The sequence below is a fragment of the Crocodylus porosus genome, unplaced genomic scaffold, assembly GCF_001723895.1.
Source record: "Crocodylus porosus isolate Cpor-Errol unplaced genomic scaffold, CroPor_comp1, whole genome shotgun sequence".
Classification (NCBI taxonomy): domain Eukaryota; kingdom Metazoa; phylum Chordata; order Crocodylia; family Crocodylidae; genus Crocodylus; species Crocodylus porosus.
Window position 1 is genome coordinate 1,670,044 of NW_017728950.1, and position 20,478 is coordinate 1,690,521.

The following is a 20,478-nucleotide window of genomic DNA, read 5'->3' on the forward strand; positions in this document are numbered from 1 at the left end:
AGGTGATCGGGCTCAGTTCCCTTCCCCAGTCCAATGAATCCCAGCGCTGGGGAGGGGAATTGAGCGGTCGGGCTCAGTCCCCTTCCCCAGTCCGAGGCAGGAGCCCCGTCTTCCCTCCCTCATCTGGCAGGCAGATTGGGGGCCTGCAACCCCAAGAAGACTGGCATAGCCCTCCCAGGGTTGCGAGTCCCCAATCTGCCTGCCAGATAAGAGAGGCTTTTTCAGACTTCCCCATTATAGCCTATGGGTGAACCATCTAAGCAGCATCAAAACAACATCAGCGTTTCAACAAAACGGAACAGCAGTTTTGAATCGAAACGAAATTCAAAACAAAACGCTGTTCTGTCAAAACCTCAAAATGCAAGTCGAAACGGAATAGTGCTGTTTGCACAGCCCTACTGAGCATACTGAGAGATGTGCATGTGGGTCCCTTGGCTGTACAATGTCAGCATTGCAAGCTCTCTGCTTGTCAAGGGCTTAGTGTTTCAATGTCTGTTCAGTGTCTTACTGGTAGAAAATGTTACCAGAGACTAACCTGGGAGACTTATCTCCTATCATACGAACACAGCCAGTGTGTTCAAAGCTAGTTCTTCCAAGTATCATCAATATCCTAATGAGATAATTACTTAGCAAGTGTGTATATTTTTTGATGTTTCCATCATTTCATAAGAAGGATGGCTGTATGCTAGTATGATGTGCATGAAGATGCGTCAAAAGACCTGATTCTGTTAAAACGTCTGCTAGCTTTGTGAATTTGCTTAGATTTCTTTTGTCCCAGATTTCCCCATATATAAGACATGTTAAAAATTCTTGCTATGATTTCTGTGGAAGTGCAAAATGGTGGTGTTTTTCCCCATTGTGTTGTCAATTTTTTTCTAAAATATTTGAGTTTCATAATCTCCGTGTCCGTGCTGAAATAGATTTCACGTTATGTATAAATTTTTTTAATAGTAAAACTTGAGTTATTGCTGTTATTGATTGGAAAAAGAATTTCTGTTGGAAGCACCTTACTATATGGGTTCTTTGAAAATAGTGGCTCTAAATCTTTTTAGACTCCAGGCACCTTTTGGAAAATGCCAAATCTTCGTTTTCACTTGTTGTTTAACTACAGAAAAATAGAGCAATTTCTGTGCTACAAAGAACTCGGACTGTAACAGCACAGAATGGTTTTAATGCTACATATTCCTATATGAAACATTTGGGTTTATCCTCTGAATCATGTTTGTGTACCTAATGTTCAGAACCCTTGAAAGGATGGATCTTGAGGCACCTCAGGGTGTTGTGGAACTGTGGTTGAGAACTGCTGCTCAAAAAGAGGCTTATGTTCAAGTTTTGCTGTCTACAATTCAGAAAAGAGTTCTTTTCCTAGAACTACATGCAAATAGGAAATGCTTTGTTCATGTAAAAGAACAAGATCATATTTTTGTCAGTAAAATACAGCTCAGTATTCTGATTTCTCCTTGACAGTTCTTGATAAAATATATTTGGCATGGGTTCTGCAGTAATATCACAACACTATTTATTTTTAGACTTTCCTGATTGTGGCACCACTTTCTGTGCTGTATAACTGGAGGGATGAATTGGACACATGGGGTTATTTCAGGATTGGTGTTTTACATGGCAGTCAAAAGGACAGTGAACTGACTCGTATTAAACAGGGGAAGTGTGAAGTTGTACTTACAACATATGAAACGCTTCGTCTCTGTTTGGATGAACTTAACAGGTAACCAATCTCTTATTTATTTTATTTTATTTTCTAAGCATCGTTTGTTGAAAGGGAGGGGAGATTGTATACCCATAACTAATGAATTTGCCAGACGGCATTGCTGTAAGGAATTGCTTCTGAAAAAGTAGTTATTAGAACAAGAGTGTCAAACTCATTTTGCCCTGGGCTAGATCTGGACTCAGATCTTGTCTTGCGACAGGGAGGTGTTGTTAACCCTTGCAGGTCACTTAATACTGCTTCACTCACGCTTGTTTTTAATACAACCTTTGTAGACTGTGTCTCTCTCTTGCATGGCTAAATTAATGCCCGCTGTTAGTGGGATGCGCATTAACACAGAGACTGTCTTGCGTGCAACTAGTCTTCCATCTGTGATGTCACAGGTTGCCTTGGCTCATTTTCACGATCATACAGTATTTCCATAGCGATTTTTTTCTTCAAACTTATGAGGAATGGGATGTATTGTAATGTGTTCCTTAATAACTTGAAGACTTGATAAGAATTGAGGTCAGATGTGAAATTCCTGCTTTCCAGTTTCTCTGCTATAGTTTCAGGGAATTTTTCAGTAAAACAGTTCAGCACCAGGCATGTAAGTACTATAAACGTTTATCATGCAAAATTGTCCTTAGCACCAGATTAATGCTTTCAGACTTTGGAAGGTTTTCTTTTCACACAACAGATTTGGTTTTATTATTGCAAAGTTGCTTTACAAAAGGAAGCTGTATTCCTACAATGAGAGAAGCTTGAAATATACTCAGTTTTTAAAAAAATTAATTTAAATTTCTAACACTATTTCCCTGTCCTTTTGCAGCCCATATGGGTCTAAATCTATATTATTCATTCTTTTTGCATGAACAGTTTGAATATAGTAAACCTAATTATATGCATCATGGTGTGAAATATATCAGCTGAAAAACAGATTAGACAATTTGGTTTAAGTTATGATATCAAAGCATTTGTAAAAATTAATTCTTTGAAATCTTTTTCAAGTCAATAGCATTGTTATCACTCACTCTTTGTTTAAAAATATGCAGAAGAGTGGCTAGTTCTTAGTACTGCATATTAGTGGAATGATGGAAGCATCATGTAAGACTATTTCTTGTTGATCCACAGTGTAGAGTGGTCCGCTGTCATTGTAGATGAAGCACATAGAATCAAGAATCCAAAGGCTCAAATAACTAAAACTATGAAAGGCTTAAAATGCATTGTCCGCATAGGTCTTACTGGAACCATTCTTCAGAACAACATGAAAGAACTTTGGTGTGTCATGGACTGGTAAATAAAAAATTTAATTTATTTATTGGGATTGAAGATTTACATCTGTTAACCTGAAACATGGTATGGTGGGCGTAGTTTGGGGCTCAGCGGCATCTAGAAAATGTCCCAGCAAAAATCCTAATATTCTTTTCTTGTGTACATTGGAGGGTCATTTAGGGTACATCCTGAGATGCTTGGTATTTCCTTTCCTGATTTAGTCCTGGTTTGCACTTGTTTAGTAAACATAGTCATCCATGTTCTCTTGCTCTTTTGGAAAGCTATAAAGCAAGTGATTGGCTCTTTCCTTTTTCTTTTTTACCCCTCTGCACTCATCTATTTCCATCCTCCACACATCAGCAAAGTATAGAGTGACTGGTGGCCCTGCTCCCAGCTCTCACATTGGTGCAGCTGGTAAATTACAGATGCTTAATGGTGATAATTCATTTATATTCCAGCACTACTCCAGAAGCACTAGGTTTTGTGCAGATATAGCAAGCAACAGTTTCTGCTGTTAAGAACTTTGGAGGGAAGAGAGGCTAGATGAGAGAATGGGATACAGATTAAAACAAAATAGTCTTTCCTGTGAATACTTTGCTAAGAATAAATTTTAAATATAGAAGAAGATGCAAGATCTGGAAGGAGAGTGGCTAATGCAAAGCTTAATGTAGCATGTAAGCAATTAAAACTCTAAGACTATGTTAAAATCTATGAGTGAATGTTACGTAGAAAATGCATTAATGAGTTTCTCATACTTTAATGACTTCTACTGTAGATTTAATTCTATCCTATCTATGATCTGATTTAATAAAACTGTAAGAGCCCAAGTCAGATTTTTTTTCAAACCTTGATGCCTAAGCCCTTTATATATAGTCTCTGGGAGTTTTTATAAATGTCCTCAGGATAGGATGCGGAGTGCATTTTAATTAGAGCGGCTCCAAGAGCTACTCTAATTAAAGTGCCTGGAACATTACATGTATCAGTGTTCCTGTGCTGAAAAATGGCAGTGGGTGTGCCTTAACTAGTTTAGTTAACTTAGTTAAAGTATCCCCTGCCATTTTTCAGAGTGGGGACGCTGATGCATGTGATGCTGGAGTCTCCTGGAGCATGGCAATTACCATGCTCCAGCAGATTTGATTAATCGAGTCTGCTCTGATGCTCTGTAATTACAGTGCATCAGAGCAGCCTCCCTGCATGTGTATACATGGCCCTAATTAATAATTGTCTGATTCTTCAGAGATCCTGAGCACCTGTAACTCCTGTTTGCTTGGCAATGATTCCCTGAAGATTGTCCCTTTTATTTGGTGCCTAAATTGAAGATCATGGTATTTTCATCTAAGTGCTTAATATTTGCTAATAGAATAAGAAACATTTATAATCATATGCATGTTTCTTAAAATAACTAATGCCGAAGCATTGAATAACAGTTCTTGCTATTAGCCAGGAGCTTGTCAATGGAGAAATCTGTTTTGCTTGGAGTTCAGCAAATGTCTGCTGATTTGTGTTTGTTTTGCTTTGTTTTTTAGGGCTATACCAGGACTTTTGGGTAGCAAAGTATATTTCAAGAAGAAATTTTCTGATCCAGTGGAGCACGGCCAGAGGCATACTGCAACTAAAAGAGAGCTAGCAACAGGTCGGAAGGCCATGCAGAAGCTAGCAGGAAAAATGTCTGGCTGGTTCCTGAGACGTACTAAGGCTCTTATTAGTGATCAGTTACCAAAAAAGGAAGACAGAGTGAGCCATTCTAACAATAATGAATATGTGCCATAGTTTGTTCTTTCTGACTTTTCTGTACAGTATGTTTAACAGTTTATAGTTCTGTTTATGGTTCAGATGTGAGATTTGTCAAAGAGTTCTTAAGTCCAGGGTTACAAGCAAGAATGCTTGGATAGTAGCATACTTTGTTCAAATAATTACTTGTGCTTGCATGTTCAAATGGAGTTAATCAGGCATGGAAATGCCCAGTTAGACCTCTGAGCAGCGATTCACATATATGAGATACTCAGTTTATTTTTACATTTGTAATTGTGTGCCAAATCCAAAAATTTTTTCAGGAAACCGTGCTCTCTTGAAAGACCGTGTATGACTTCTGAACTTAGTCTGATGGCATATAAATTAAGACTTCTTAAAAGCAATTTAGTCTAATTCTTACCTTCCATTTAAAAGAACACTTTATTTCTTTAAAAACCTTGTTACCATAGGCTTTTAATCCTGTTTATATGGTGCCATTATAAACTTCAAGTAAAGAGTTTATTCATCTTAATCGTTTTAATTTAGGATGTGTTGTTGAATATGATGATATCCCTACCAGGCAAGCAGAAATACATTTATTAAGTGCACACATTTTTTTGCAGCTGTTCCCCCCCCCCCCCCAATTTTGTATTTGTGCTTCACCCAGGCCATATAATAATGTCATCTAAATTGTCTTGTAAAGAAAAGATTAACACAAATGTCAGTCACTTTCTTTTCGAAGTCTAGCAGGTTTTATTCTTCTCATTCTCTTGTTAATGTGAGTATATGTTCAAGTTACTGTTGCATTATGATAGCACAGCATGGTGCTGCTGCTGCGTGGGTGGCCTAGGTTGAGGAATGATCTTGGGATTTCTGTCTCCTGCTGGTTAAGACTAAAGATGTCATGGAGATGCCACCCATGGTCTCTGAGGGGAGGGATAAGAGTTTTGGCCATATCACTATAGAGATCCTTTCCTTCTCATTTCTTTGATTTACAGTGTCAGTGGCCACCTTAAATTTAACTCTCTTTTCATCCCTGCTGCCTGCAGTACTGAACAACAACAGTTAGTGCCAAAGAAGGAATAAACAATCAGTTTATTATGCTTTTGGACTAGGCTGATAGAAATCCTTGTTGTTATGATTAGGCTCTTTAGTTGCCCTCATGCCCCCTCCTGTCCCCTGGCTTTCTGCTGTCTTCCCCAGAAAAAGGCTACAGAAAACTTAGTAGAAATACAACAGTAAAATGATTGTTATAGTTTATGAATTCTCTTAGGAATAATGGCAAACTTAAAATTGAGATACAAATGACTATAGTTACTCACTAACCACTTTTTCACACTTGTATCAGAGCATAAGAATCCAGGGTTTGAAATGTAGGTATTTGGGTAGTAACACAGCATAAATTTTTTTTTTTTCCTTTTTACTCCTAGTGTTTGAATATTTCGTTTTATATTTTTTATTTTTGGTGTTGCTTCTGCATGTTTCATGTAATTGTATTTTGGGATTATGTTTTGGCAGATAGTGTACTGTTCCCTGACAGAATTTCAGAAAGCAGTGTATCAGGCTGTATTGGAAACAGAAGAAGTAAACTTAATACTACGAGCATGGGCACCCTGCAGTTGCAATAGTGGCCGTAAAAGAAAGAATTGCTGTTACAAAGTAAGAACTTTTTTAGTGACCTAGGTTTCAGGATTTGTAGTAATTTGTGTCATTCCCAGTGCGGATTTACTTCAGAGTGACTGTTGCTGCCCATTTTGCAGGTCTTGAACCCTGTAGGTCCCCATCAGAAATGGAGCATCTGTAGATCTACTTTTTTCCCTCCCCTTACCCACCTACAGGTCATAGCTGATCTTTGCTTGCAGATTTATTTTTTTTTCAGCAATTCCTGATAGAATAGAAGCCCCCCCCCACGCCATACATATTTAATTATCGGGGAGGAAGGAGGAATTTGCGTTACTTGTCATGGCAATTTAACCCATTGGTGAGCGCACAAGATTTAAGTTGTTAAATTCCTCTACTGGACCTTGGCTCTTTAGTTCAGCCAGGGTACAGTTTCCAAGGTGCATTATGCAGAGTTGATAAAGTAGGGCTATCAGATCATACTTTCAGCCCTGGAGGTTCTTGGTTCACTTCTTGATGTATTGGCCAACAGTAGTTGTCACATTAATGAGGGCTTTAACTGGGGTTTGAACTTTCTGGCCAGCACACTAGGAGCTAAACAGGTGACCTCCAGGTCTAAAAGCACAAGCTTCTTACAGTTTGACCTAAAGATCCCCAAACCCCTATAGTTGAGGGCTGATTCCCTCAACTATAGGTGGATTGGGCACAAAGGATTTGTAGTGCCATTGTAGTTGCCATTAAAAAATATACTTGATGATAGTTTTGATGCCTTGGAGTCTGCAATTAGAATAAGAAATATCAGTGTTCCAGAGATTATGTTTTCTAGTAAAACTCATTTTGTTCATCTGTGTGAACAGGTGCCTACCACCATCAGCTCTCAGTTCTGATTGGGTCTTTGAGGCACTGCTTTTATAAATATAAATAATTAATAACAGCCTTCTGTAACAAGTACACTACCTACAAAAACTACTGGGTAAGGAAAACTAGTTTTGAGAACTACAAAATTCAATTTGAAGAAAAGAACAAAGAAAAGTTATATTCTTTATACAGAAAAAACGATGAAATTACTATGTAACACACAGATGAAATTGCAAATCTAGTATCTATCAATAAATGGAATTGAATAACACTTGTAAGTGGAATAAAAATATCAAGCTATATAAGACGTTCCTTACATACTTAACATGAAGACATAAATGAAAATGCATATACTAACTCCATCTATTTTTTATCTCATGTTATTGATGCTGCAGTAGAAATACATATTTTGTAGATGTTTCAAATTACTTTGATTATGATACTTGTGTGCTTGTAAAATATCTTTAGTATCTCGAAACTTGAGCCATATTAACAGTTGTTGGGTAGGGCATTACTCAGATGGCTATGATGCTAATTCAAATTGAAATTGATTGTAACATTTCTACATTTCACTTGTTAGGCTCTGCTTTGTTTTGGGATGTTTATATTTTTCTAATGTGCTGGTACTTCTAAAAAAAAAAAAAAAAAAAATTCTCTTGTGGCATTTTTTACAGACAAATTCCCATGGTGAAACTATGAAGGCACTTTATTTCAGTTACCTGACAATCCTTCGAAAGGTTGCTAATCATGCTGCCCTGTTACAGACAGAAAACACCAGTAAACAGCAGGTTGGTTTCTGAATGTGCCAAAAGAACAAAGCTATGGAAAAAATGTAGAAGGAAACCAGTTTAGTAAAATGTCTTACTATAGTAGCTACCGTTAATTGTGACTAGCCTCTACTCTTTTATCTTTATTTTAGCCTCATATTCTTGTTGCCTTGTAACTGTTCTGCTCAGCAAGCTTTTATTAAAGTGCTTTGTTTAGTTGCTTAGTCTGATCCTGCTCCCATACAGTTCTGTGGTAAAACACACACTGACTTCAATAGCACAGAATGGGGCCCTTTTTCAGTGACTTTCAATAGTGACTAGAGACATCACACAGCAACACTTTTTATTAGTGATGAAGAACTTTTAAAAAATGAATTCTGATGACACAGGGAAACTGTATTGAAGTAAGTAAGTACTTTCATTATTATAGCTAATAATAATGTGGGTAGTTGCTAGTAATTTGGTTTTGTGAAAAGAATTTAACAAGGGTGGGTCTCCCTTTGTTGAGGGAGGGAAAAAAACCCAAGAAGCTGGTGTTGGCATACACAACCATTTTCTTGAATTCACTTTATTTCCTCTGACTGAAGGCAGTGGTATACATAGAACCAGTTTTAAAAAATGATGCAAAAATTATCATTAAAATCTTGAATGAATAAATGATCTGGGTGTGTTAATTACCTCTGATATACTTCTTAAGGAATACTTCACCTTCACTACCCACAACTGATAGTATAATTCATTTATTATTATTAGTGTCCTAATCTCTTTGTACTTCCCCATGTATCCTGCATTTTGTATCTTTTACTTTTATAATTCCTTTTGGACAGGATGTTTGTTTAGACTTACTCCAACCATATGGTGTGCAAATAATAAGCCTTAAAAAATTGAGCTGAGGTGCTGTCAGTAGTCCTATTATCTTCTGAGCCTTCCCAAAATCTTGAGATAATGGACCTTTTCCATCAGGGAACCAGAACTTTGCAGTGCTGCCTCTTTTTTTTACATAATGCCAATGTCCATTGTAGGTATTTTTTCAGAATAAGGCAAAATGCTTTACTTTTGTGAAGAAAAGATGCCTAGTAATGTTCAGACAGATTCTAGTTAATACTCTCCTGATTTGCAGTATGGAGCTACTTACTCCTTTTGAAAATAGCACTTGGGGTTTTAGCTGATTCTTAACAGATGATGCTGTATTAGAGCATCTCTCATGGGGTACAAATGACTTAAATATTTTCCCCTGCCAGTTTTATTTTAGTCTGTTTCAATCTTACAGACTATGATAGTACTAGAGATAGTTTAATGGAGAAGTCTGTTTCTCTTGTTTGTGCTCATCCGTTTTCTGCTTTGCTTTTAGAAAACACATATCAAACGGGTTTGCAACCAGGTGTTTTCCAGGTTTCCTGATTTTGTTCAGTTAAGCAATGATGCAGCCTTTGAAACTATTTCTGATCCAAAATACAGTGGGAAAATGAAGGTAATGCCTATTTACTTGGAAAATCAAATCACTGTTGTATGATTTTGGGCCTCGGTAGGTGCCAATTTTCTTTCATTTATACTGTTTGTTAAACGTGATGATAATGATATTTCTACTACCAATGTGTCTATAAGCCTGAGTCATGGGCCAGGACACCACTGTGCAGGTGTGCTGCAAAAGCAGGACAGGAAGATACTGTCTATCTTAAAGAGCTTATATCCTAGGTAGAAGGCAAAGTGTAACAACAGATGGACAAGGGACCCTGGGAATCTAAAGAAATGGAGGCACCATTGTTCATTGTAATAGGTTGTAGATTCAGCACATCAGTAGCCTAACCACTAAATAGTGTTTTCAGTCCTTACAGCAAAGGATAGTTTTTTAAAGAGACCAGTGTTGTGACGTTGTAGATATTTATGGGAGGCTTCTTCTAAGCTTTAGAAGTAGCATTGGAGAAAGGTGCCTGTTTTAAAAAAACACTTGATGTTGCGAGTTGACCTTGTAATGCTGAATGAAAGAAATTCATGGAATTTCTAGTGACAGCTTATGAATGGCCCTATTTGTTCTTATCAGATACATCTGTATTGGAGCACTTACATGAATTCAAATGACAGTCCTTCAGTGCAGTGGTTCTCAACCTTTTTAAACTCCAGGCAGCCCTCAAAAAAATGCCAACTTTTAGCTGTTACTAACTTCTTGAATACAAAAAAAAAATAGGGCCGTTCAGCAGAAACCAAGAAAGATGGCAACAGGTCGGAATGTTTTGGGCACTTGATCCCTGTTTGAAATCTTTGGGGTTTATCTTGTGAATCATGTATAGGTGTTGTGCATCTAAATGTGCTAATGTTGAATGACACCCTGTAGCACCTTTTAAAAGGATCTCACAGTACCCTGGCTTTAGCTGTAGAAGGAGCCAGTGGAAGGGTGCAAAAAATGGGATGATAAATTTAAATCATGGTCTAAAAAATCATGGGAGCAGCAGCATTTGGGATGGATGTGTGCAAGACTGGATTGCTTTAATTAAACGAGCCTGAAACAGAATCTCATATGTGTGGATAAGGAGAAAGACCGTCTGAGATATTTTTAAAAAAAAAGAATCCACTAGATCTACATATCATTTACATGCCAATACCTAGGAAAGGTCCCAGCCAAAGGATGTAGACCTAAAGGTTAAGTGTCACTGGGTGTGAATAACAGACAGTACGGTGTTTGATATCTAAATATGGAGAAAGCAGGTATCTCAGATGCTGTATGGATATCAGGATCTCTATTTTAGCCATACTGAATTCACCCTGATGGCTAGGCATCCATAAGGAGAGGTCATATAGATAGATGATATGTGATTTTAATTTGCACAGAAGGGGACACCTCTGGAGTAAAAATAGAACCACGAGTCATCAGCATAGAGATGACTGAAGTTTTTTTTTTTTTTTTTTTTCTTTAAATGTTTTTGAGGTACAGTAAGAAGTTGGAAGTAGATTAGTTGCAAGTCTCTGGGTAAAGGTAAAAGGTCCATAATGGGCATGTCTACATGTGCACTTTATTGCGCAGTAGCTTATTTTACTGTGCATTGAAGTGTCATATAAAAAAGCTGTATGATTAAAAACTGGCTACTGTGCATTTTGTCACTTAAAAACTGTGCACGTGTCACCATGCGTTAAGGCAGCTTAATGCACATTTCTTTAGTACCTCACTTTGTAGATATTAAATTTACTGCATATTAGAAAAAGCATCTTAATACATGCGTAAACATGCCCAGTGAGTGTTTGCTATAAACCACCAAAGCAGGGGGAGGAGGTGAATGAGGCTTTTTTCAAACTAACTAAAGTACGCAAATCACAAAACCTGGTGTTAATAAGGGACTTTAATTGCTGTGATGTTGTTAGGAGGAGGCAGAATTTTGATGTACCTTTATAGACTAGCTGAATAAAAGATGCATAAACTTTTGTGGAAAAGAGCTCACTTCATGAGATTCTATGAAAGGAAGTGCACAGAGTAGGCTATAAGGAGTATCTCTACACTGCCTTCTGCCTGACTTAGTACTAACATGACTACCTACCTTTCCGCTCATTATTAAGAGGGTAATATAGCAGTGCCCAGGCAGTTCATTTAGTTTTTGGAGTATATTTGGAATAACTTTTCTGTACAGAAAGTGGAAAAGCCAGCAAAGGAATTTAATAGCGAAGAGTCAGCTCTTCTTGATTTTAATGCTTGTGGGTAAGGAGAGTTAGTTGAGAATTTGAAGGTAGAAGACTGTGGCGGAATGCCGGGCTAGCGATTCCGGCACCGCTTGGGGAGCCGTGGACTTTACGGAGCACACGGCTTGTGGGGCGGGATTGGAGGTAGCTTTATGACCACCTTCGAGGTTCGCCGAGCTGGTGCAAGTAGACGACTTAGAGTAAGTTGTTAGTTTTCTATAATAAGTTTGTAGGATGTCTGTTGGTTCACGGGGTTCTGGAGTAAGCCCTTGCTTTCCACCACTGGAACTAGTTCAATGATGGGTGTGGCTGCCGACTCCTTAAGTCCCAGAACTGGTCAACAGTTCGTTGAGATGGGATGTTAGTAATAGAAGTTATTACAGAGTGAATATAAGGTGAAGTAAAAATTTGTTTTATTCACTCACCTGGCCTCGCCCTCTTACGAATAAGAGGGAAGACCGGCTGGAACGAAGTTGCAGTAATATAAGTATAAAAAGCGTAGATATGCTGTCTAAGCTGCGAAGAGAGGCAGTCGAGAGATGGAGTCTCTGATGTTTCTTCAGTTACAGTATGCCGGATACAAAAGGGGGTCTGTTGGCCCACAGGGTTCACTAGCAAGCCCTTGCTCTCCGCCCCTTGCGGGATGGGTGCGGCTGCCCACTAGTTAGTCCTACGGCTGGTCAACAGCTCATGAACGGGATGGTGGATACGAACTGTAATACGGTGAATTGTTGTCGATTGTCGGATTTTCAAGGCCCTGGTTTTCGCTGGAATACGCCCAGACAGAGAGCTGAAGACCGGCTACAGGGTGATCAAGCCTGAAGGGTCGTCCAGTCATCGTCTCTGCTACTTCCTGCTTTTTTACCTCTTTTATAGATGTTGGTTGGACTGCCTCTGTGACTCTAACTATGATATAAGCTAAGCATACAGGGATAGGATAGTTTCTTTTACATAATAGTTACTAGGTAGATTTTCTACACAAGTGTCATTCCTGCAGAAACAAAACTTACAGATAAGAAATGAAACTTACAGAATACGCATGTGCAGCTTAATACAAGCGTGGAAAAGTACAAGGTTTTCATTTTGATTAACAGCCAAAACTATAAGGTTACATAAATGTGAGAGTGCCGCGCGGCAGTTATACAGAAATAAAATAAGACATTTACAAAGACAAGTAGGGTGACTGTGACACAGAAATAATATTATTTAAGGTTTTAAGGAAATTAGAGGAGGAGGTTAGCGCAATAATGACTCTGCTAAAACCTGCTAAGTCCAGAGTCAGGGAACTAGTGGGCAGGATCACAGGAAGAGGCAAGGCTGAGGGGGAAAAAGGAGTTCTGGAGAGAGCTGAACTCCTTTGGTTGTATTTTAAAGAGACCATATTATAAGCCCAAGAGCAGCTTTGGAACCAAGAGACTGGCCTGGCTAAGCAGTCAACTCTTCAGTGACTTGAAACTTAAAAAGTAATCTTACAAAAATGGATGCTTGGTCATATTGCTGGGTACAGAAGGGGAAAATCGGGAAGCCCAATGCAAGAACTGAGATACAGTTAGCAAGGGACATTTAAAAAAGAGAAAACAACCAGAAAACATTCTCCAGGTATGTTCCTTTCTTTAACACTTTAAAGTCTGTTTCACGGTCACGATCTCCCAGTTCCTTTTCATTCACAACCAAATCCTCCCCATTTTTGAGCAGCAAGTCACGATGCAGGGAGAAAATTCAAGGCATGAATTGCGATACAGCTAACAAAAGATGTAAAAGGCACCAAAAATCATTCTGCAAGGAGGCTAAAAGTAAAGGAAAAGAGAGGAAAGTGTAGGTCTCATATTGAGTGATAACCTTCAGCCATCTAATAATGAAGGGTGTAGAGAAGGCTGAAGTACTTAATGCTTCTCTTACTCAATTCTTTATGAATAAGGTCAACTATTAGGTGAACACATTTGGCAGCAAGGGTAGGGGAGAAGATAATTGTCTCGGAGTAGGGAAGGGACAGATTAGAGATTACCAAGGGGAAACTGGATGTTTTCCAGTCAGCAGGGCCAGATGTGTTTCATCCTAGAGTACTCAAGGAATTGGCTGAGATTATATTGCCTCATCTGATGTATTGCTGTTGGCCATTGTCTTTGAAAAATCATGTTGGTTGGATGAAGTCCCAGATGATTGGGAAAAAGCAAACATGGTGCCGGTCTCTTTATTAAGAGAAAAAAAAAAAAAAGAAAAAGTTGTTTGGAATTACAGATTAGTCAGTCTATCCTTGAAACCCAGAAAGATTGGAGAACATGCCATCCTGGAATCTAAGCACTTAGAGCAGAGGTCTGCAGGCTACAACCTGTGAAGTTGGGTGGCTTTGGCATAAATTTCTGCAGCAGGCAGCTTCACCCATGTGGTAAATAGTAGGGCTGTGTGAAACAGCACTGTTTCGTTTCAACTTCCATTTCGCTGTTTCGAAGGGACAGTGTTTCATTTTGTAGTTTTGAAGCACTGTACCATTTCGTTTCATTGAAACTGTTTTGACGCATTTCAATATTTTGCCCATAGGCTATAATGGGAAATCCATGAAAATGCCAAAAACTTTGTCATTTCATGCCTGATTCGGCTGAAAATTGCAGGGATGGTAGCCCCTTCTGAGGGCATGAAACCTGCCAAGGAGATGGGTGCAGAGATGTCTGGGAAACTGTGCCTCAAAGTTGAAAGGAAAACTTGTTTCACTTGCTGGCAGCGGCAGCCTCCTGTCATCTGGCGTGCAGATTTTGGGGGCCCACACACCTGGGAGCGCTGTGGAGCTGTGCTGGACTCCTGTTGGGGGCGTGGGCCCCTGGATCTGCAGACAGGATGAGAGGAGGCTGCTGCTGCTGCCACCTGGGACTGGCACCTGGCACAGCCTGCGCCTAGTGGTGAGAAGACTGCTGCTGGCCCCAGGCAGCAGCGGCAACCTTCTGTCATCCTGCATGCAGATCTGCGGGTCCCTACCTCCAGGAGGACTGTGGTGCTGTGCCTGACTCCTCCCAGGGGCCGCAGGCCCCTGGGTCTGTGCACAGGAGGACAGCAGGCTGTTGCTGCTGCCTGGGACTAGTGCTGATGCCAGACAAGCCCAGCTTCAAAACTTGAAACGTTTCAAGTGCCCTCATTTTGTTTCAAAGCTGTTTTAAAGCCTTTTTGTTTTGTTTCGATTTTGCTGTATCAAGATCGAAACATGTTGAAACAGTTTTGAAACAAAACACCCAGTGAAATTTTGCACAGTCCTAGTGAATCGGTGGCAGGGAGAAGAAATTTGGGCTCTGGTGGCAGTGGCAATGCATACCAGGCTGGAATCAGCCCATGCTTGGAGCGAAGTTTTATTGCAGCTTTTGAACATTGCCACCCCCGACCTAGTGAATAACAAAATGATTGGGAACACCAAACCTGGATTTTGTTAGAACAAGTCATGCTTGAAGAACCTGTGACCGTTTCCTTCTGTGACTATTTTTTCTTTTGGAATATGAAAGAGGTAAAGAGGAAGATCGTTCAAAAAACATACTGAAAGGAAGTTTGGGGCGTGCAGAATAAGACAGGAGTGGGACAGAGGGGCAGAAGCCAACAAAGGGTAAGATTTCAAGAAGAACAAGGTAACTTGTAACTTGTGAATGAAGGTAAAGGTGCCTAAGAAGTCAAGGAAGAGAATGGAATGGAATACTGTTTCAGAGATTAGGCAAAGAAAAAGACATTAACAGCTCTGGCAATAGGGCTTCCACCTTTGCATTCAACCGAAAGCCAGAAGAGAGAAGATTGGAGATGGAAGTGGAGAAAAGCAACTCTGAACAGCAGCTGTAAACTGTGCTCTAGATAACTGATAACCATGATGAAGAAGAAAATGTTCTTGTATATTTCTCCTGAATCGTGGAAATTAGAGATGTGAAGTCTTAAATTTATCGCCCTAACAGTGAACGGTTATATTTGGTTAATATAATGCCCGGTTTAGTTTTATGTCCCAAGCAATCCTCCAGGACTTTCCTTGGAGGATTTCTACATAGTACAGCTCATGGTCGGAAAGCTAATGTTCCTGATAGCAGTCTAAATTTTCATAGTTTTTATCCAATGATTTTGTTTTTAACTACCATAGATTATGTTCCTTTGCCTGTTGCCTTGTCCTTACCATGGTGTACATATTTAGGTCTTAAAACTTTACTTGTAGGACAGTTCTGCCAATCATTTTGTTTACTTTTTTTTGATAATCTTTCTAAAAGTGGATTGCCCACAGCTAACATCATTGTGTATTCCACAAAAACTCATATAGAGAACTACTACTGTTATCCTTGATGTACTTGCTTATAACCTCAAAATGTGTATTAAAAAGATGTATTCAGTCTGGTTTCCTTTGTCACCTTTAGGTCTCTTCAGTGTTACTACTCCTCAGGGTTCTCCTTCCTTTGAGCATCATTGTTTTCAGATTCTTTTTCTCCATATGGATCCATTTTTCCAAGCTGACTACCATGTTATTGTTTCTAGTATGTTTCTAATTTCTTGTTCCTGTTTCCATCCATTTTAGTATCTGCTGTGGAATTCATTAGTATGATGATTACTTCCTCTAATTTATTAGTTCACTAATTTAGTTCTAATGCTGTTCCCTATGTTAGTCCAGTAAGTCTCTCCCTCATCTGATATTTTGCCGTGTATTGCTTTTTGTTTAATAGTCCTACAGGATTAAATGTTCAGATAAAACAGGAAGTTACCTGGTAGATGGGTTTTGTGTCCACCTGTAGGTATTTAGTAAGGATTCTATGCCAAATCTAATTTACTTTTTGGACACGCACTCTCCCTCTCCCTCTCCCTCTCCCTCTCCCTCTCCCTCTCCAGAGAACCCCTTGATACCATCATTGTCTGTCCCTCAATACGAAAGTCATTTCTGCCAGGGGAGGATCACTGGTGAGGTTTTAGCTGAGGTGTCCAATCCATGCTCTGCAAGTTTTTCCACAGATATGACAAGTGGTGCCGTACAGGGGTGGAGGGCACAACTGTCGACCAGGATGTTGTGCATTTTCCTTCTTCCTCTGCCGTTTCTTGGGTTCCTGAGCAAATTGGTTCTCTTCAAAGCAGGCTGTAGCTTGATTATGGTGCAACGCCATTGAGACCTGTTACTAGCCAGCGCTTCCCAGTCTGTAGGGTTGATGCCACCCTTCTTAAGGTATACTTTCAGGGTGTCCTTGTAGCACTCTGTCCTCTGTGGATGCTCTTATCATAACTAAGTTGAGAGAAGAGGGCTTGCTTTGGGAGACGAGTGTCAGCCATCCACACACAGGGGCCAGTCCAGCGGAGTTGTTGTTTCATGATCTTTGCCTCAGTTCTGGTTATGTTAGCTGCAGAGAGGATGCTGGCATTGGTGCAGTGGTCTTCCCATCTAATACAAAGGATCTTCTTGAGGCAACACTGATGGAACCATTCCAGGCACTTAAGATATCACCCACATCTTACACCTATGGAGGAGCATGGGGATAACCACTGCATTGTAGACCAGGATCTCAGTTTCCATCTGCATGTCTTGGTCAGCAAGGACATGGTGAAGCAGCTTTATGAAGGATATGCTGCCACAGCAAATCCTGTATTCAATTTCTACATCAGGACTGGAAGAGGTGACTACCAACGTATGGGAAATGCTTAACTTTTTCCAGGAGTTCTCCAACAATGGTAATTTGTGGGGGAAGGGGAGCAGCTTGTGCTGGGACCGGCTGATGAAGCACCTTGTTTTTCCCAATGTTAAGGGAGAGTCCCAGGCTGTGATAGGCACTTGAGAAAAGGTCAAGGGTGGACCGCAGATTGTTCTCAGTGCGCACAAGGATAACGCAATCTTTTGTGTACTGAAGGTTGGTGATGGCAGTCTTGGTAACTTGTTTTGCTGTGACTGTGCCACAAGTTGAAAAACTGACTGTCCTTTCGATACTCGGTCCCCATTCCAGGAGGAAGGCAGTCACAGATGAGAATTAAAATCACAGCAAGATAGATGGAAAAAAGGGTTGGGGCGTTCACACAGCCCTGCTCAACACCAGTCCAGGTGGTAAATGGCTCTGTCTCTGATCCATTTCAAAGGACTGTGGCAGTCATCCTGTCATGGAGTAGCCTGAGGACACTGAACTTCAGTGGGCAGCCAAACTAGCTAGCACATTCCATAAGGCTTCACAGTTGATGGAGTTGAAGGCCTTTGTTAGGTAAGTCAGTGCCATACCCAGCTTCTACTGTTGCCCCATCTGAAATCTTATCGCTCTAAAGGAAAAACAAAATCCACACAAGTTGGGAACACCAGAATTCATAGATTAGACAGATTCATCATGTGGTTAGTCTTCTATTTAGATCCTAGGCTAATGAGCAATTTAGATTGTATTAATGTAGTCTGCAATATTAACTGCCTGTACATCTGGTTTCATTAGGAAGAGTACAAAGATAAACAAAAGGAGAATTGTTTCTGGGGGCAGTGATGGGAAGTTTAAATATATTTGAACCAAATGATGTAGAGAATATAGTCATTCTGATCCTATTTTCCCCTCTTTTCAGCAAGGAAACATCTTTTTTTTCCCCAAAGAACCAAGAACAGTACATAAGACAAAAATAAGATTAGCACACAAGATGGCCAAACATATATAGGTGAAAAAGGGATGGCATGGTATTTGACTTAGTGTGAATGAGAGGTGGTAGTGGGGGATAGGTCATAAAGGTCCTTGAGAATGAAGCCAACCTATACCTGGTATGCTAGGGAAGGGGCAGGCAGTAGAAGGATATAGGGACATAGGGTGATGATTGTGTTCAAGCTCTGAAAAGTCCTACCTTCCTATTCATCCAGGTTTTTTTAAGCCAATGAGTAGAATATTAATTCCCCAATATTTCCCATCACAGTGAAAGAGTGGTAGGCAAGTAGCTCTAACATCTGCTTTTATAAATGTCTCTGACAATTATGCTGAGCTTCTCTGCTGTGTCCAAAGGGCTTCATCCCTTTGTGACAGGTGCCACAGATTTGCAAAGCATTCCTACTTCGGCCCTTACAGTTTGGAAAACAGTAGGCGCTAAGTACAGACCAGAAGCATGCATTATCTTAGCACTCTATCATGCACTCTGTCTTTGGGGCAGCAAAAACACTGATTCATTGCCAGTCCGATTTTTGCGGTGCAAAGGAAGGTCTGATGAAAGGAGATTTGCGTGGCTTGGTGGTTCCCTGTGGAGATTCAGCATTTTCTCTGCATATATAATACCTATATATAATAGGGAGTGTGCTGAAGGCAAGCCTTCTATTGGTTGTGGGACTCCCCTCTTGTACATTACTCATGCAAAGAAAAGGGTGCAATGGTCTGTTTACTGCTAGCCTTATAGGTTTGGAACAGGACTCCATAATGACCAAAGATGGACGCAGTGGTACTTACGGTAACTGGGGTGAGGGAAATGCTTGCAGTTTGAGCTGCTTTTTCAATGGAGTAGGATGCTATGATGATGATGATAAACAGTATTTTGTATTTATTTGGTAAGATGTCATTTGATTGAACAATCTGTGGAAAAAGATGTTCACAACATTAATTTGAAAGGGAAGTAATTAGGCTGAAAATAGAATTTTAGTAAACCAAGGATATTGTGTATTACTAGAAAATCTAATGTCTTTTAAAAGGCAAGAGTAATATATAAAGTTTCCTACTTAATCAGACTTATTACAGAGACATGATAAAGTTTTCACAATGAAATAGGGGTGCGCTGATATGTCAGTTGGCTATCAGATCAGCATCAATGAAAGGAGAAATGATGTTATCAGCTTGTTTTTGGTCATTGTAGCCAATGATTAGGTGTGTGTGCCCGGAGCCACTGGTGAGCATAGTCCAGTCCCTGCACCCTGCTGCTGGCCGAAGCCCATGGCAAAGCATAGGCCCTAGGGAGCAGTGGCAGGGGAAGGGGGTGCTGGGGAGTGGTCACAGGGCACTGCACTCAACAACAGAGGGATCATTACAAGCTACTGCCACTGCCACTGCCATGGCAACGCCGTGCACGCAGCATAGGCTTGAGTGCAGGGGCTGTCATGGAGACACTGGGCTGTGCATGAGCAGGATAAGGTGCCACACGAAGGACACTTCACACTACTGGGCACCTGTGCAAAAGTAGCTTCTTCCCGGTGGCCATGGGCGCTGAGGCAGCAGCGTGCTCTGGGACCCCAGAGGTGCCCGGTGCCTCTGTCCACACAGGGGTCTGTCCCTCCCGCCAACTTGGAACAGCAGCACGGGATATGCAGGGAGCAGGGCTGCGGGTAGGAACGATGGACAAAGGGGCAATGTGCATGGGCCTGCAGCAGAGAAGACAGTAGTGCACCAAATCAGGGGGCTGGAGCAGGCAGGAGCGGGGGGTGTGTGTGATGCAAAACAAATGAAGAAAAAGGTTTATTTATGTCAGTAGTTTAAAATGCCTTGAACTGTTAATGAATATCGGTTATCAGATCGGCATCAGCTGATTATAGTTGGTTAATCATTAGCTATCAGTATTGGTCAAGAAAATCTTTATTGGTGCATCCCTACATGAAGTTATCTCTTGCTAGAGAAGTTTTGGAATCTGGAAGTGATTGAGAGCAGGCTAGATGGGCACTTGGCTAGGATGATTTAGTCAGGAGTGATCCTGCCTTGATGGGAAAATGACCTCATGAGGTCTCTTCAAACCCTACTTTCCGATGATCCTATAATATTTTAATTGGAGATGGTCCAGCTGTGTTACAAATATCATCAAAAGGAAAAGAAATCCTCTGGGATATTATTTAATGTGAACATTTTACATGTTTTAGGATGTGGATTTTTCTAATTGGGCAGAATTATTTTAATGCAGAGATCCGTCTGCCAAAAAATATGATTTTTTTTTTTTTTTTTTTTT

General features: G+C 40.2%; 1 protein-coding gene across 5 annotated transcripts in view; it reads left to right on the forward strand.

Annotated features, from left to right (window-relative positions):
• Nucleotides 1-20,478, forward strand: part of ERCC6L2 (ERCC excision repair 6 like 2) — a 95,588-nt gene that overhangs the window by 13,347 nt on the left and 61,763 nt on the right. For all 5 annotated transcript variants that reach the window (XM_019555048.1, XM_019555047.1, XM_019555044.1 and 2 more), the window contains exons 5-10: nucleotides 1,530-1,723; nucleotides 2,837-2,998; nucleotides 4,504-4,711; nucleotides 6,227-6,367; nucleotides 7,861-7,974; nucleotides 9,305-9,424. In XM_019555048.1, the coding sequence (XP_019410593.1) occupies nucleotides 1,530-1,723; nucleotides 2,837-2,998; nucleotides 4,504-4,711; nucleotides 6,227-6,367; nucleotides 7,861-7,974; nucleotides 9,305-9,424 (939 nt within the window). The remainder of the gene's footprint in view (nucleotides 1-1,529; nucleotides 1,724-2,836; nucleotides 2,999-4,503; nucleotides 4,712-6,226; nucleotides 6,368-7,860; nucleotides 7,975-9,304; nucleotides 9,425-20,478) is intronic.